This window comes from Cydia splendana, chromosome 24 (assembly GCF_910591565.1).
Source record: "Cydia splendana chromosome 24, ilCydSple1.2, whole genome shotgun sequence".
Classification (NCBI taxonomy): Eukaryota; Metazoa; Arthropoda; class Insecta; order Lepidoptera; family Tortricidae; genus Cydia; species Cydia splendana.
This window is the reverse complement of record NC_085983.1, coordinates 7,481,741-7,498,198: the sequence shown is the minus strand read 5'-3', so window position 1 is coordinate 7,498,198 and position 16,458 is coordinate 7,481,741. Positions and strand designations below refer to the sequence as shown.

At 40.4% G+C, this 16,458-nt stretch overlaps 1 protein-coding gene across 1 annotated transcript; it reads left to right on the top strand.

Moving 5' to 3' along the window:
- Window positions 1-7,599: 7,599 nt before the first annotated feature.
- LOC134802179 (uncharacterized) lies at window positions 7,600-10,890 on the top strand. Its single transcript, XM_063774773.1, has 2 exons — window positions 7,600-7,612; window positions 8,648-10,890. Exons 1-2 carry the CDS (start codon window positions 7,600-7,602, stop codon window positions 10,888-10,890), a joined length of 2,256 nt encoding a protein of 751 aa, XP_063630843.1.
- The last annotated feature ends 5,568 nt before the right edge of the window (window positions 10,891-16,458 follow it).

The following is a 16,458-nucleotide window of genomic DNA, read 5'->3' as shown; positions in this document are numbered from 1 at the left end:
TATTTACATACAATATATATATATATAGTGGTACTACTAAACGAAATAAATAACTAGCTTAAATTTAAAATAGGCCCCTGAGGCATTGCACCCAGGATGCTGGCTGTACCAAAATTTAAATTATATATAAAAATAATATTTTAGTCTGAATAATAATACATATTTAAATTCAATAAATTGAATTGTAAACATTATTCCAGTCCATAAGTCCAGCTTAATGGAAATATACTTCCATTACATTGAACATAATTAGACATTAGACTCCCCTTCAAAAAATCCTTTTAATCAATGATGTCGAAAATCATTTAGAGTTACACCAAGCTAAGTTGGCAGTGATTATGATTATGAAACGTCATTATCTCATAAAAGTTTGACGTTTAAAATAACACTTGCACCGTCTGGGCTATCAAAATTGCTGCCAATTTAGCTTGGTCTAACTAATTCAAGACAAAGTGTGGTATTTTTGCACTTGAACTATCTTTTACATTTCAAATGTTGTTAACGATATTCTGATATTTCTTGAAACGGAACAATACCTTTGCAAGAGTCATCGGGCCCGACGCCCGAAGTCGCTTCCGATCGTTAGCAGTCCGACGGCAGAATATAAACAATAAGCCTGTGGCCTATGTATTCGTAAATGACAATTGTATTGGCAATTTTAATTATTTCCTTTAGAATCGGGCGAGCAATGGAGCGCAGTATTCTAGGTGTCACAAGGATGGATCGCATCCGAAACACCACATTGCGCTCCAAAACACGCATAGCTGACGTGGGGGAGAAGACCGCCAGACTGATGTGGGACGGGGCGGGTCACGTCTGCTGCATGCATCCGGATAGGTGGGCTAGTATAGCCACCAAGTAGATGCCGCAAAAGAAGCGCGGCCGTGGCAGTCCCAGACGGAGATGGCGGGACGACTTAGACGCCTTCATCAGTGGCTGGCCGGAGAAGGCACTACAACGGGAGTTGTGTAAATCAGGGGGAGAGGCCTTTGCCCAGCAGTGGGACACTATTACAGGCTAATAAAAAAAAAAGAAGGAATTCAATTTTTTCGTCCGACATACATATATGTCTTGAATTGTTATTATGAAATTCGTTTATTTTTGTAGTCGCATTTCTAGTATGGACTGTATTTTGACCAACATTATCGTACCTATTACTATTGTTTATTTTGAATCATTTTTGAATCGATAGTTCTAACAAGAAAATCGACTAGAATCGTGATCTCGTGACGCCCTGTGTTGCTGGACTAAAAATAATACCATAAACAGTGTTCGGTCGATTTTGATTTTCTTGAATCGTTGCCAAAGACCAAGGTAGAAATCTAAACAGAAAAACAAGAAAACTATTTTAAAAACAATTTCGAAACTGAACAAATGCTTTACAATATAAAACATGAATTTTGAAATAAGAGCTTTTCAAGATTAAATGCCTCCGTTTAGCAAAGACTTCTTTGCTTTCAGAAAGCAGTAGGCAGTGGCATAAACAAGCATTAAACTTATGTAACTTCCGACTTCCGGCCGCATTTGCCTATATAATTTTTACTACACACTCTTGATATTATTTTTTGATCTTTTTAACGATTGTAATAAACATTAATGAAATATCAAGCATTGTGCACTTTTACTAGATCTGTCTAGCGTTTTGTCAATGTCATTTGTCAGGGTTACACTGACAAATTCAAATTTGACACCGAATTCGGGATGGTTGTCACATTTGTTGCGTCATTCATGTTTATAAATAAACCAAGAAATATACATTATAATTACTTACTTATATAACTCTATGTTATCATTATCGTAAATTACTTATGCTTTCAAATGCCAGCTTCTTTATAAATGTGACCTAGGTTAATTGAGTTACGACGAAAGGAATGAATTCATTTCTTGATTGCTTTGTTTATCATCATTTGCGATTTGCCCATCCTATACGGTATTGTGTACTGTACTCTATGTACTTTGGAATAAGGTTTTTTCTTGTTTAACTACTCGATTGTTTATTAATCAGTTAACATACTTTTTATTGAGTGGATGCTTTCCTTCCAATTATATTTTATAAAAATTGGTGTGGAAAAGCAGAGGAATAGCCAAATAAATCATTTATACGAGCATGTTGCAGGAAAACCTAATTATTGCTTTTATTAAAAGCATGAAGACTCTTTCAATGTAGGTACCATACTAAGTATAAAAACAAACTCCATCTCGGTCTAGTACTTGCTAATTACATCCAAAAGGAGATACTAGACTGCAACAACAGGATCAAATTACTTACTTCATGTCTTGGCATGGATGCACCCTTTTAGCACCCACTCAGATGTACGTCCACCCCCTAATAGACGCAGTTAATGTTATTACTATTGTTCTATTTTCTCTGTTTTTTATTATAGTTCTCCATACTAAATTAATTTCATCTAAATCAGTTCAGCGGTAACAGACAGACAGTTACTTTCTTCACATATTGTTATAATATTAGTAGGGCAGGGCTAATGATCATAGTAATAATTAGCGTCGGCCCCTCACCTTTACGATTAGCATTGTAAAAGATCGTGGTGGATTGCCATGATTTTTTTATCAGGCGTTTAGTTATTTATTACGAATCTGGGGGTCTGCAATAATGTAATTATTTGGTTTCGTACGTTAAGAGCCTCGCCGTCAACAAATCTTCTGTAATTTAAGCATGTCACTTCTATCGTATGGGAGCGGCTTTAGGCGGCGGGTTCGTTTGACTCTTAAGGAGGGATCAAAATGAAGATACGTGTTGCGAGGTTTCTATTCGGGGTCAACTACTTACTAACGTTGGACCACGCTAGGTTTTAATAGCTTATAGGAGTTATAGGGATATGTATGCGTACTTGCCAAGTTTGTGCAAAGTTATCATGGTCAGAGACTAGATAGTGAAACAATTTTACTTTGCTCACACAGTTTTCAGTCGTCTAAATATCACAAACGAGACACAAACAAATAAAGGTACTAAAATCATGAGACAATTCTTCATAAACTGTTTTACGTTATCACTACCACGTTTTTTACTGGCTTCCTGTGCTGGTACTTCTACTTTATTCTTTTTCCTGATCTTCTTAACTTCTGGTACATCGTATTTGGTTATGTAGGCCCCGTCTATGTCCATTTTGTACCAAGTTTTTTGTCTTTCAAACTCTCTATTTGACATACTTTGGTTGGTAGTTTAGTGATGGTTTACTGGGAATTTTCATTTAATGTAATAAATTTGTATTTAAATGCAGCATGAGATTTGCTTATCATTTTGACAGAATATTGTCAGAGATGTAAGTGGCACAGATTTACAATGTAGAAAATTGTCTGTGATACTGATATATGGCATGGCGGCCTAGTGCGACCAGTGCGACCAGCTAGGTACGGTCAAAAGTATTAATTTATGAGTTTATGACCCATTTCGTACAGTCGACGTCAAAGATATGTTTATACTTTTGCACCTTACTCCTTTGTAATAAATAAGGCAAAAAATACATGGTACAACAAGGTGATATCCTCTTTTGCACACTTCACATAATCCACAGAATAAGTAGGTAATAGTACATCCGTGGCAGCCTCGCAGTCCGTGACGTAGCATAGAAGCTCCAAGAATGTCGCCTCCGGTGGTTCGGCCACGTTTGTCGCAGGCCGGCTGACTACGTAGGAAACATATGCCTTAACGTACTTAGCCCTTGACGGCCCCCGACCCCAAGGCAGTCCAAAAAAGCGATGGCTCGATGTCGTGAAAGCAGATATGAGCGTGAACGGGCTCACACGAGACGCCCAGGATCACGCAAAGTGGAGGAAAGCAAGTAGGAAAGCGGACCCTGGCAAAGGCCGGGATAACGCTAGGTAAAAAAAGAAGTAGATAATAGTATTTATCATACTTCTCCGAATAGATCCTAATCTTTATACTTCTCCGATTAGATTTGAAAAGATTATATATTTTTTTATATGTGGCCCATGTGGGCGTTGGTGCTCTGCGCCCGCACGCGCACTGTTAAGATGGTTTATCTTCAGTCTTCACACATTTAAAGGCGCTTGAAAAAAAAAACATGAATTTGCTAAACTTTTTTATGAAATCAATAGAAATAATCAAAGTAAAACTTATAATTAACATTTTAATACAATATAAAGTTATCTTACTTATGAAAATTTACAAATTAATAAGTACCTACAATAGTTTCTTGTTTTTAAACAAAAGTTACACAGAACGAAAATCCCTGAGCCATCGGATCAGGGCTGGGTCTACAATAAATAGGTATATTTGCGGAAAAACCTGACCTTAAAGTTGGATTCTTGCCCTGAGCAGCTGTTATAGAAAGAAAATGCTGGTCCCAAAGTTCCTGATGCTCAGAACTGACCATAGTAAACCTTACGTGGTTGTGATAAGGTATAAAAATTGTCAACTAACTGTGCGATGGTGTAGGCATCCCAAAAGGGTCTATCTATTCCCATTATTATATTATTTATTGTATGTCTTTCCCATCACGGAACAATGGTGTTCCGGATCTTTGGGAGGCGTGCGCGGAGCCGAAGCCAGCACGTAGATGCCCTTTTGACACTTTAATAAAATGTAAGGGGTAGGTACACCGAGCGGATGCTGCCCTTGCCCGTGTCATGGGACGCACGCAGAGGCCGCACCCTCCAGGGTGTAAGGACTATTGAGAGTTGATGGAATCTAAAATGAACTAGGTTATTGGGTGAAAGCGATGGACTAAGAACTGAGCTATGGGGTACTAAATATTTTATTCTATGGGGTACTAAAACTAAATATTTTTTATTATTATTATTTATTAATTATATAAATGCATCTAATCCCGTTTGTGTCCGGCGTCGACAAATAGCAATACACTGCTGGAAGAAATGATGCTGGCAGTAGTCCGTTGGATGAGTCTAGGTAGATTTTGAGAGAGGCAGTAGGTAGATATGCTCCATGTGGTGGACCCTTCTTTGAAGCCACATTTGTCTAAAGAATCAGAGCGTCTTGAATACGAGACTAGTAGGTCAGTAGCCAGTCTGTTGGATATCCAACCCACATGGCTAGGCCGATTTTTAGGGTTCCGTACCCAAAGGGTAAAACGGGACCCTATTACTAAGACTTCGCTGTCCGTCCGTCCGTCCGTCCGTCTGTCACCAGGCTGTATCTCACGAACCGTGATAGCTAATAGACAGTTGAAATTTTCACAGATGATGTATTTCTGTTGCCGCTATAACTACAAATACTAAAAACAGAATAAAATAAAGATTTAAATGGGGCTCCCATACAACAAACGTGATTTTTGACCAAAGTTAAGCAACGTCGGGAGTACTTGGATGGGTGACCGTTTTTTTTTTTGCATTATGGTACGGAACCCTTCGTGCGCGAGTCCGACTCGCACTTGCCCGGTTTTTTTATTGAGGTAGGCAGTAGGTAATTGTTTTGCTGATGAGTCTGGGTCTTAGCTTGCTTTGGCTTGGATTGTCTGAAGAAACAGCGAAAAATATGACTACTTCTCACACCAACAGTTGACGTTGGCGAAGCTCCCGCAATGCCCCCCTCTGTACCCACGACGCTTGCACTCCTTATTGCAGTTCGAAGTGTAGTTCACGGCTCCCCAAACGCAGCTCCCGATGTGCACGTCTGCTTGAACCGCGTTCTGCGGCTGCGAGACAATCACCATGAGCGCCACACAGACTAATAGGGACATAGTCGTTTTTTTTTTTTTTTTTTTTTTTTTTTTTTTTTTTTTTTTTTTTTTTTTTTTTTACAATAGAGACGCATCTGTAACTTCTGTTTTTCATGAATCAGTTCAGAACTGCGCATTTTCCTCAAGGAAACGTTTGAAATTAAGTTTCGCGTTGGGTTTTTTATGTTTACGAAACGTGTTAGGGATGATGATGAAATATGACGACTTTGATGGATTATGCAGATGCAGTTAACGTAAAGTCGGAGTTTGTAAGAATTTAATTTTGACAGTGAATTAACCCTTATATACCCTACCTAACCGTACCGTATTTACCGAGAGCTTCGTCTAATATATATTCCGTCGTTTAACTGTATAGTGAATATGTGTCTAAAGCTCGTTGATAGCCGGACAGACGGACAGCGTATTGTACTTAATAGCTAGGGTTCCGATGGTCAACCTACGGGTAAGGAACCCTAAAAATAGAGTGACATTAACAATACTATTGAAAACGGGGTATTTACCATATAGGTATTACGTGATTAGTGTTTTTAATGTAAATGAGCATGTTAGACGGCCTTCAAAATAGATTTGAACCACGGCTAACTATGAATGAGTTTCTTGGAACTTTGTAAGGAAATACATTTGTTATTTATCGCTTTTCAACGAAGAGAAATGTCACGTGGAAACGAGACTAAAATTACATTACGATACAAGTGCGAAAAGGGGCTATTCATAAATTACGTCATTTCAAATTAGGGGTGGGGGTCTGGACATCGGATGATGGTAGCATGACGTAGCATGCGTGGTTTTTGGATGATTTTAGGGGGGGGGGGTCAAAAATCGTCAAAAATCGATGACGTAATTTATGGACAGCCCCAAAGTAGGAAATTCGCAACGAGTGACGATAAATTAACACGACCGACGGGAGTATAATAACTCAGTTGCGAATTAATAATTTACATTGCAATCATGTGCAACATTATTTTCGGCATACGCACGTACAGTGCTAGGTACCGCACTAGGGTGGTAAATTAGAACCATTACTGTAAAGGCTTTGTTTACAGATGTATGATTAAAAATTAGGTTTAACAATTATAATTTAACGCATATCACTGTTATAGGCATGAATCTAGTATATAACTGGATCTGGCATGAAAGGAGGGGGGAAGTGATCGAACAGGATAGTCTCATGTATCTTTCAGTAGGAGTAAGAGCTATTATTGTTTGTCCTTGTCACAATCTCACATTGATTTGTTCCCCACCGTAAATTTAGTATGGATTATGGTGGGCAACAAATAAATTTGACCAATCATAGTGTCGCATTGTGTATGTTTTGTCCCTCACGGAGGGACGCGTATACCACTTCTATAGGATCCTACCTTCTATGGTTATAGGTACATACTCCTACACATAAGCTATAAAACGTTAAAACAATATTAGAATAATCTCTATAATTGTTTACTAAAACTAGATAAACATCATAAACTAGAACTAGGGTAACTTACGCATATTAAATCCTGTACCTGTATTCGAAGCCTACAAACATAATGAGAGAAGCATTTCCGTTTCCAAATAGTATCAGACATAATTTGACTACATTTTCCGGTATCCCTACCACCCCCTCCACTGCCAGCCTGGCGAGCCAGACATCTTGGATGGAGCTGCTCGTCCCTTGCCTCATTAGCGTTTTGTTTCCCAACGTGAACGGTCGTGGTCTAAGACGTGCCCGTCTTGACCCAGAGAACAAAGTCTTTTTGAATATAAACCGTTCATAACGTATAGTATCATTAAATTTCTTAATTTAATCTTTAGTTCTATTGTGTTCTATAACGGTTATTGCCGTTCGATATTTAAAAAAGTAAAATTTTAACGGTTACATTTCCGGTCTAACGAAATTTTAAGATTGTGCTTTTTGTTTTAATTTGATTTGCTTGCAGCAACAATGAGTGGTCAAGGTAAGGACCCCGTGAGAAATCGATCAAGACAAAGGAATGATTCGGAAAGCTCGAGTTCGTCATCAAGTTCGAGCAGTGATTCGTCTGCAAAGAAAAGACGTCGTCATAAAAGGCGGAATCAATATTCAAACAATGAGGTGAAAAAACTGGCAAAGGAGGTAAGCGAGTTGCGTAAATTGTTTTGCCGTCCTGTTAGCAGCACTCCAAACTACCCGCCAGCCGATAATTTAAATTTTATCGATCATGATGTTAGTGGCGATTTGTATGACGACGTGTTGGCCGATGCTAATGTTGGTAATGATATTGTTGTCGATCAACAAGTTGCCGCGGACGCCCCTGCCCAGTCAAAGTTTTCTATAAATTTAGAAACTAGCGTAAAAGCACCTGCAATTCCAAAAACGCCCCTGCCCAGTCAAAGTTTTCTATAAATTTAGAAACTAGCGTAAAAACACCTGCAATTCCAAAAACACCCGATAGTTATCTCGAAGCTTTGCAAAAATTAAATCGTTTTACTAATAAAACGTGGACCGATGTGCGTTATCTGGATGTTCAAAAACTGTACACGCATTCTCCCGGTTTTGTGGAGTTAGAAACCAATGAGGAAGTGCTAGCTTATGATACATCTAAATCATTGTCACATACAGAGCGATCGTACGCTGCGCTTACTTTTGCGTTGTTAAAGCAAAAAGAAACGATTGAGAACAATATTCGTGAATTCCTTGACTGGGCACAGGGCTATAGTCAATTGACGTTTGCATCAATCAAAGAAAAACTAGAAGGACTTTTCGATACAGGTGAGTTTCATAAGGTGTCCGTTGATGCTTTACAACTTGTGTGCGGTCACCGAGCTGATATAGTTGAACAGAGAAGGGACTTGATACTGCGGGCAGTGCGGGACCCGCTCGACAAGTCTAATTTACGGAAAATTCCACCTGCTGCTACCAACCTGTTTGATCCTCAACCTTTCGCAGCCGCACTCGAGAAGGCTGGAGGCGTTCGCAAGGCTTTTTGGCCTAAACCAAGGTCATCCACCAGTGCCCCTGCTGCGCAAGCAGGTAGCAGTGGAAATGTGCATCGCCCCGCGCAGGGGTCCTTTGCTGCTAATATGCCTGCGCAAGGCTATCAATATTCAAGTAAGAGGCGTGGCCCTCCTCAATACACACCCGCGCAGGGTATGTGCAGTCATTATCCCACGCAGGGACCAGGTCCCAGCAACTGCCAACATTGTCCTGCGCAAGGAACAAACAATGGTGGGGATCAGAGGGCAAATCAACGCCGCGATAACACCACTTATCGTCCCCGAAACTGGCGACCTAATAGGAACGGGCGCGACACCCGTGGCAATAAGCGGAGCGCATCCCCTTCGTACAAGGATAAATCTAATAAGCGAAGGCGCTTTTGACTCGAGGCCCTTCCAAGCAGGACAGCTCCAACGTTTTTACAAAAAATGGAAAGATCTACAAGCACCGCCTTTCATTTTAAAAATAATTCAGGGTTATCGCATACCCTTTTTAACAAAACCGCCTCTCATAGCACCGCTTCAAAACGAGAACTATGCAACACAGGCATCGCCGGAAATGTCTGCGGTGATTCAGGAATTGAAAGATCAGGGCGCCTTGGAGGCAGCCACCACGAGTCCAAGCTTTTTATCAACAATGTTTCTGGTGAAAAAGGGGGATGGCTCCAAGAGGCCCATTTTCAACCTTCGGGCCCTGAATTTCTACGTCCGAACCGAATCGTTCCGCCTGATAAATGTTGTCAAAATACAGGATTTTGTACAAAGCAGGGACTGGCTTGCAAAGATAGACCTGTCTCAAGCATATTTTCATATCCCGATTGTGAAGAGTCATCGGAGGTTCTTGCGCCTTGTTTACCAAAACCAGCTGCTGCAGATGACGTGTCTCGCATTTGGCTTGAGTTCGGCACCAAAAGTTTTCGCTTCAGTTACAAATTGGATCGCTCAAGTACTGAGAGAGCGTGGATTGAGAATCCTAGTTTATCTGGACGTTTTTTTAATAGCTCACCAGGATCCACATACTCTCCAGATCCACATAAACATGGCGACGCAACTGCTACAAGAACTAGGATGGCAGATCAATTGGGCAAAATCCATCTTAAGTCCCAGGACACGCCTCGAGTACTTGGGTATAATATGGGATCCATGGACAGACCAGAAGAGTCTTCCCGAAAAGAAAGTTCTCAAAATATTGAGGTTCATAACAAAGCTTGTTCACCAACAGGCTGCGAATCTCAAAGAACTGCAATCCTTAGCAGGGATGCTGAACTTTGCAAGCTTCGTAGTACCGAGAGGTCGCCTAAACTTTCGTCTCATACAGAAGAGAGTCAACCAGCTTCTGTGTCAAAACCCGAAGAAGCGGGTTTTGCTCCCCAGCGAAATATTGTCCGAATTGGACTGGTGGAAGGCCAATTGTCGGAACACATCACCTATGCAGATCCCTCCACCAACGCATTATTTGACAACCGACGCATCGGATGTCGCATGGGGAGGAAAATTGAACAATGCGCACTTCTCGGGTCTTTGGACTGCAGCCGAGAAGAAATTACACTGCAACCAAAAAGAACTACTGACTATTCTCAAAATTCTGCAGCTAAATCAGTGTCAAGATCTATACGACGCTTCACTTTTGATTCAGAGCGACAACCGGACTGTGGTAGCATATCTGAGAAACGAAGGCGGTACTCGGTCGGACATGCTTATGACCTTAACCTACAAGATATACCAGTTTCTGGATATGTTTCGCATTCAGTTACGTATCTACCATCTTCCAGGAATATACAATGTCGAAGCCGACCACCTTTCAAGGCTCAAGGTACTCCCCGAGTGGCATCTGCTACCAAAAGCCACGTCACCAATCTTCCGCAAGTGGGGAACTCCTCAAATCGACCTGTTTGCGTCCCGGACGGCGCATGTTGTAGCGGCGTACTGTTCACTGGATCAGACCGACAATCAGGCGCTATTTTGCGACGCTCTGAGCCTAACGTGGAGTTTCAAACTAGCATGGGTCTTTCCACCCCCATGTTTGATACCCAAAATCCTACACCACCTAAATCAGGCCAAAGGAGTGTACCTAATGGTAGTCCCCAGGTGGGAGAGAGTCTTTTGGCGCGCGGATCTGAAGAGTCGAGCCGTGGGCCCCCCACACACGATATGGAACCTGAAAGACGTGCTAGTCGATGTCGCCACCGGTCTTCCTCCGCCGAAAGTAGATCAAATGACTCTGGAGGTCTGGAAGTGTGGGGGTGGTCGAGGGACCTAGAAAGCTGGTCTAGAGATCAAAAGTCCTTGCTATTGTCGGGTTGGCGTCCTTCAACTATAAAAACATATTCGGTTGCTTGGAATAGATGGTGCCGCTGGGCTCAAGAAAATAATATCGATTATTCCGCACCTTCTGGGTCACAGCTAGCCCGCTATTTATCGGACTTGTTTCAAAAAGAGGGCCTTGCATACAGTACGATTTTAGTGCATAAGTCAGTGGTGTCGTCGCTATGTAACGTTAATAGCTCGGAAGCACTAAGTTCGCACAAACTTGTTAAGCAAGTTCTGAAAGCTGTAGCCCTGCAAAAGCCTAGAGATCCAAAACCACCCATATGGGATGTTTCAAATTTAGTGTCCTTTATGGCTTCTAGGCATATCAAATCCGATAATTTTTTCGATGTGGCTAGATAGACGGCCACTTTGTTGTTATTATGCTCGGGTAGAAGGGTCCATGACCTTACACTCTTATCAATAGACCCCGAACACATGATTGAATCCGAAGACTGCATCACCTTCTGGCCTCGGTTCGGGTCTAAGACTGATTCTGCAGATCATAGACAGTCAGGTTGGAAGCTTCTTAGTAACACACAGTGCTCTGCCGTCAACCCAGTTTTTTGGATAAAACGACTAATAGAACTGTCACAACAAAGACGTCTTGCTTGTAAGAGTCAAAATCTGTTTCTTACTGTAAATAATGCTCCAAAGGCCGCTTCACGGACTGTAATAGCCGGTTGGGTAAAGAGTTTATTACGTGACGCCGGCATTAAGGCTACACCAGGGAGTGTTCGTGCAGCAGTAGCCTCCAAGAATTGGTTAGAGAATTTTCCAATAGATAAAATTCTAGAACAAGGAAATTGGCGTTCAGGAGACACATTTAGATTGTTTTATCGTCGAGAAATAATGAAATCAAATCATCCATCACGTGACGAAAATATTGTCAATTTAAGCAATTTGTTTAATTGTTCATGATCATATCATAACGCTTTATGATTTATATCCACAGGAAATTATTTATGTGTGAAAAGTAATTTGTGCCTATTAAATTACAATAATTAAATAAATAAAAAATGTTCTATTGATTACACAATGGTTTAAATTATGTCACCCTACCACTACCTAGAGCTTGCAATTTTATATACCCATTGGTATATAATGATTGTAATGGGTTTCGCAAACCAGTGTCCTTCTAGCTAACTTGTCATCACATTAGCGTTTTACCTTCACTGCCAGGCGATAACAAACACGTCTCATTATGTTTGTAGGCTTCGAATACAGGTACAGGATTTAATAAAGGCGTTTTACCTTACAATAAAACGCTTATTAAATACTTACCTTATTCGAAGCCTACAAAATAAGTCCTGCCTGGCGCATACTGAGCCGCAATGAGGCAAGGGACGAGCAGCTCCATCCAAGATGTCTGGCTCGCCAGGCTGGCAGTGGAGGGGGTGGTAGGGATACCGGAAAATGTAGTCAAATTATGTCTGATACTATTTGGAAACGGAAATGCTTCTCTCATTATGTTTGTAGGCTTCGAATAAGGTAAGTATTTAATAGGCGTTTTATTGTAAGGTAAAACGCCTTTATTAACTATCTTTTCACATTATGTAACAATTGTGCTACATATGGTGCTACTTACCCGCACTAGAGCGGCAATAAGCACTTTCCGTGCCTATGTCGAAAATATAAACAGCCATTATGTACTGTAAAACGTTGTACGATACACGTGCGAATAGGTAATTCGCAACTGGTGTCGATATAAAATCCTTCGGTCGTGCGTGTTTTAATTTATCACCACTCGTTGCGAATTTCCTACTTTCCGCACTTGTATCGTAAATATATAACTATTTCCTTTATCATGCTCTGAAAGTGGGTCATTGTTTATCTATAAAGTGTGTACAAAGTGATACGTTTCTACTCTAGGGCGTTTTACTTTCCAAGTACGTTTTTTTTATTATAAACAATTAAAATTTGGTTTTAAATGGATAAGTTGTACAATATATTTATTATCCATTTTGGTATTTAAGTATCGATATTTATAGAGCGGGGACTCTATAAATATCGATACTTTTATTGTTAATTTAAAGTACCCTCAAGAAATACTATACCTAAACGATAATAACGTAGTCATGTTTTATGAAATACAATAGTTATTTGTTTCACTCGGGGGCAAAGTTGTTGTTTAACCTCTCGTGCTAATATTGATACCCGAGCAAGCGAAAGTTTCCAAAATTGATTGGTTCGAAAAATGGAAGTTTGAGCGTTGCGAGGGTTTCAAAGTACGAGGGTTAAACAAAATTTGCCCCCGAGTGAAACACAAAAATTTTCGCCACACCAACCCGAAGCAAATATTAAATGTAAAATATCAAACAAAATCAAACCAAATCAAATCCAAATGAATGTTAATAAATATTTATCATCCAAAATCATCATTCACATCACTTTATGTTATTGTAGGCCGTTTTTTTATTCCTCGTCTGATATCATACTATACACTAACAGGCACCACACTTTTACACAATCCGTAGGTACTAAGACAATGATTATTATTTAATAGGCAAGTTTTAAATATTTTTGTATTTTTATATGTATGTCTTTCCCATCACGGAACAATGGTGTTCCGGACCTTTGGGAGGCGTGCGCGGAGCCGAAGCCAACACGTAGAGGCCCTTTTGACACTTTAATGAAATGTAATGGGTACACCGAGCGGATGCTGCCCTTGCCCGTGTCATGGGACGCACGCAGGGGCAGCACCCGCCAGGGTGTAAGGGCTATTGAGAGTTAATGGAATCTAAAATGAACTAGGTTATTGGGTGAAAGCGATGGACTAAGTACTGAGCTATGGGGTAAAAAACCGGACGCCTGCCTAATAAAACGGTATGCAATTTTATTTCCGGCAGACGGTGACTCGCCCTCACAAGATGGGCCCCCACAAAAAGCGACATCTAGGATGGCTCAAGGGCAACACCGGTGTGAGCGGCTCAGGGGTGTCGAGAGGTGTGCGCCGCTTTCTACCCAGTGGCTGTTAACAGCCACTGTGCCAACTCGCGTCTTATGCATATTTCACTTCCACCCCTGGAGCTTATAGCTCTAACGACTCCACTCTGGCCGGCCGGCTAAGGCAAGCCAGAGGCAGAGAATCCTGTACCACCCACCCTCCTTGCGGGTAACAGAACTCCCCAGGAGCACTCGGGTACGTGAGGTCGCTAATCCCCAACAGCTCGCCACAAGCTGCCCTGCGTTGACTGATTGCACTCGTCGTATTTTTATATTATTATTATTATTTTATACATCGATAATCTGTCCGTGATCTGGGTGCTGGCAGAATCATCAGTGCTTCACCCGAAAGAGTGGAGCGTATTGCTGAGCCAGAACCCTTTTGTTTTGTTTTGCTGCAACGCACACAGCACTTTTACCTATTGATACATCTTGTTCCTGATTTTAGTTTTAGTTTGATATTGTTATTGTTTCTGTTTTTTCTATCAATGTGTGTATTGTGGCAAGCTAATAAATGGTTTTATCTATCTATCTATCTATCTATCATTTAAAAGTCAATTCTACCCGCAAACATAAGAAAACAACTCAAAATTTGTATTTGATTAGGTACTTTGCCTCACATGTGAATAAAATGCAACTTTGCTATCAGTTTTTGAAGTGCAAAGTAAGCCTTTCCAAGCTGGTGTGGTGAAAATTTATTTTACTTTCCTCGTATTCGAAATGAAAAGTAGAGTGAGTTTAACTCGGGTAAATTCAACAATTCTGACTCGATCTTCTCACTTCGTTAGAGCAGCGTCAAAATATCTCGTCAGAAATGGGTGCCTTTCATCATATTTACTTTATGCTTTCATCCCTTGGTTAAAAATCTACTATTTAGTTGCGTGGAAATCATAAAAACATATAAATCATTAAATATCATTTAATTAAAACAGTTTTTTAGAAATAATGTAAAACTTACAATAATGAAATAAAATACTGCGATCAAAGTAATTCGAATGAAATAAAGACACGAAAATATGTAATTGAATTAACATAGATGAAGAAGAAACATCTTACTATAGAATAAATACCTACACAAAAAACTCGTAAAATATGGCGTGTGATGGTCAGTCTTTACCTGTATGTTCCTGTTTTATTTTACCACGCTGACATTACAGAATTGACAGTATCAGGTTCCAACTTGAGTTTGTAAAATGGGCGTCAGGTCTACAATGATTTGAAGAATGAAATAATCTGCAGATTGCTGCAAGGAACATAATGGCGACTGGATCAAATTGAGCTTAGGCTGGTTTCTTGGAGATTCTTGCAGTTGATGTCTTCTCGGATCCAGTTGAATTGTGAATTTTGAAGGTTTTCGCTGAGACTATTGTTCACACCAACAGTTGACGTTCGCGAAGCTCCCGCAGTGCCCTCCCTTATATCCACGACGCTTGCATTCATTATTGCAGTTCGAGGTGTAGTCGACCGCCCCCCAAACGCAGCTGCCAATATGCACATCAGCTGTCACCGCGTTCTGTGGCTGGGACACAATTACCATGAAAGCCACGCAGACTAACAGGCACATAGTCGATTTGGAAACCATTTTGTTTGTTGGTGCTTTGAGTAGTGTTTGCTTGAGATGCGAATGCGTTCTGTGATCGTAACTAGTTGTACTACCCTTTTATACAGCTCGATAAGGAAACGTGGTTTCTCCAGAATCATAAAACTTGCGTTTTCCTCGTTGAATCTACATTAGAATGAGCTGTAGCTAATTAATGCGCGTGTTTCACGATCCAGTTAGCACGTGGGTTTTTCTTTATACGGTCTCCCCCAGTTGACGCGTACTTACGCGTAGAACTAGATTTGCTGGAATGAGGATTTGCTATTAACTCAATAGTTAATGAGGAGGAAAACTGTCATTTTATCCCGTGAGGCGGCACCTTCATTATTGTCGGCTGTCACTGTCAAATCACATACATTTTTTCAAATAAATTGTAAACATTCTCCTTTTACTTCAAAATACTCCAATATTGTGCGACTAATTATGGAAATATAGGATCTTCCTTTTTTCCCAAGGACCCGATATGCATAAATCGGTGAGAAAAAGCTTTATGTATCAAACACTAAGGCAAATGACAACGACCGTTTTTATGGGCTGCATTTTAAGGAAGATAAATGTTTTGGAAATAGTAAATACACAGGCAAGCTAAGTTTTAATGAAGTAGTACATAATTTAGGGCATAATGGCTTGGCCACACATGCTGTACTTACTCCATACGCATCATGATTTTGTGTACCTATCTGATGTGTCGTAGGGCAGGCGTATATGAAACGCCTTCTTGTACATCCAGGTGATCCAGGTATACACCAAAGCTTTGTTTTCGATCGAACACTTGTTACACTTGTAATATAAGAGGAAAAACTGCACGTGAACCTTGGAAAATTTGAATAAACGGTAATATACACAATCAGCCTTTTTTTCCACCAACTGTTATGTAGCAATTCTCTTTCGAAGCTCGGTTTGCTGTTCCCGTGCAGTCATAAATGAATACATTTTTCTTGATAAATCGCAAGTATTACTTAGTAAATAATTCGC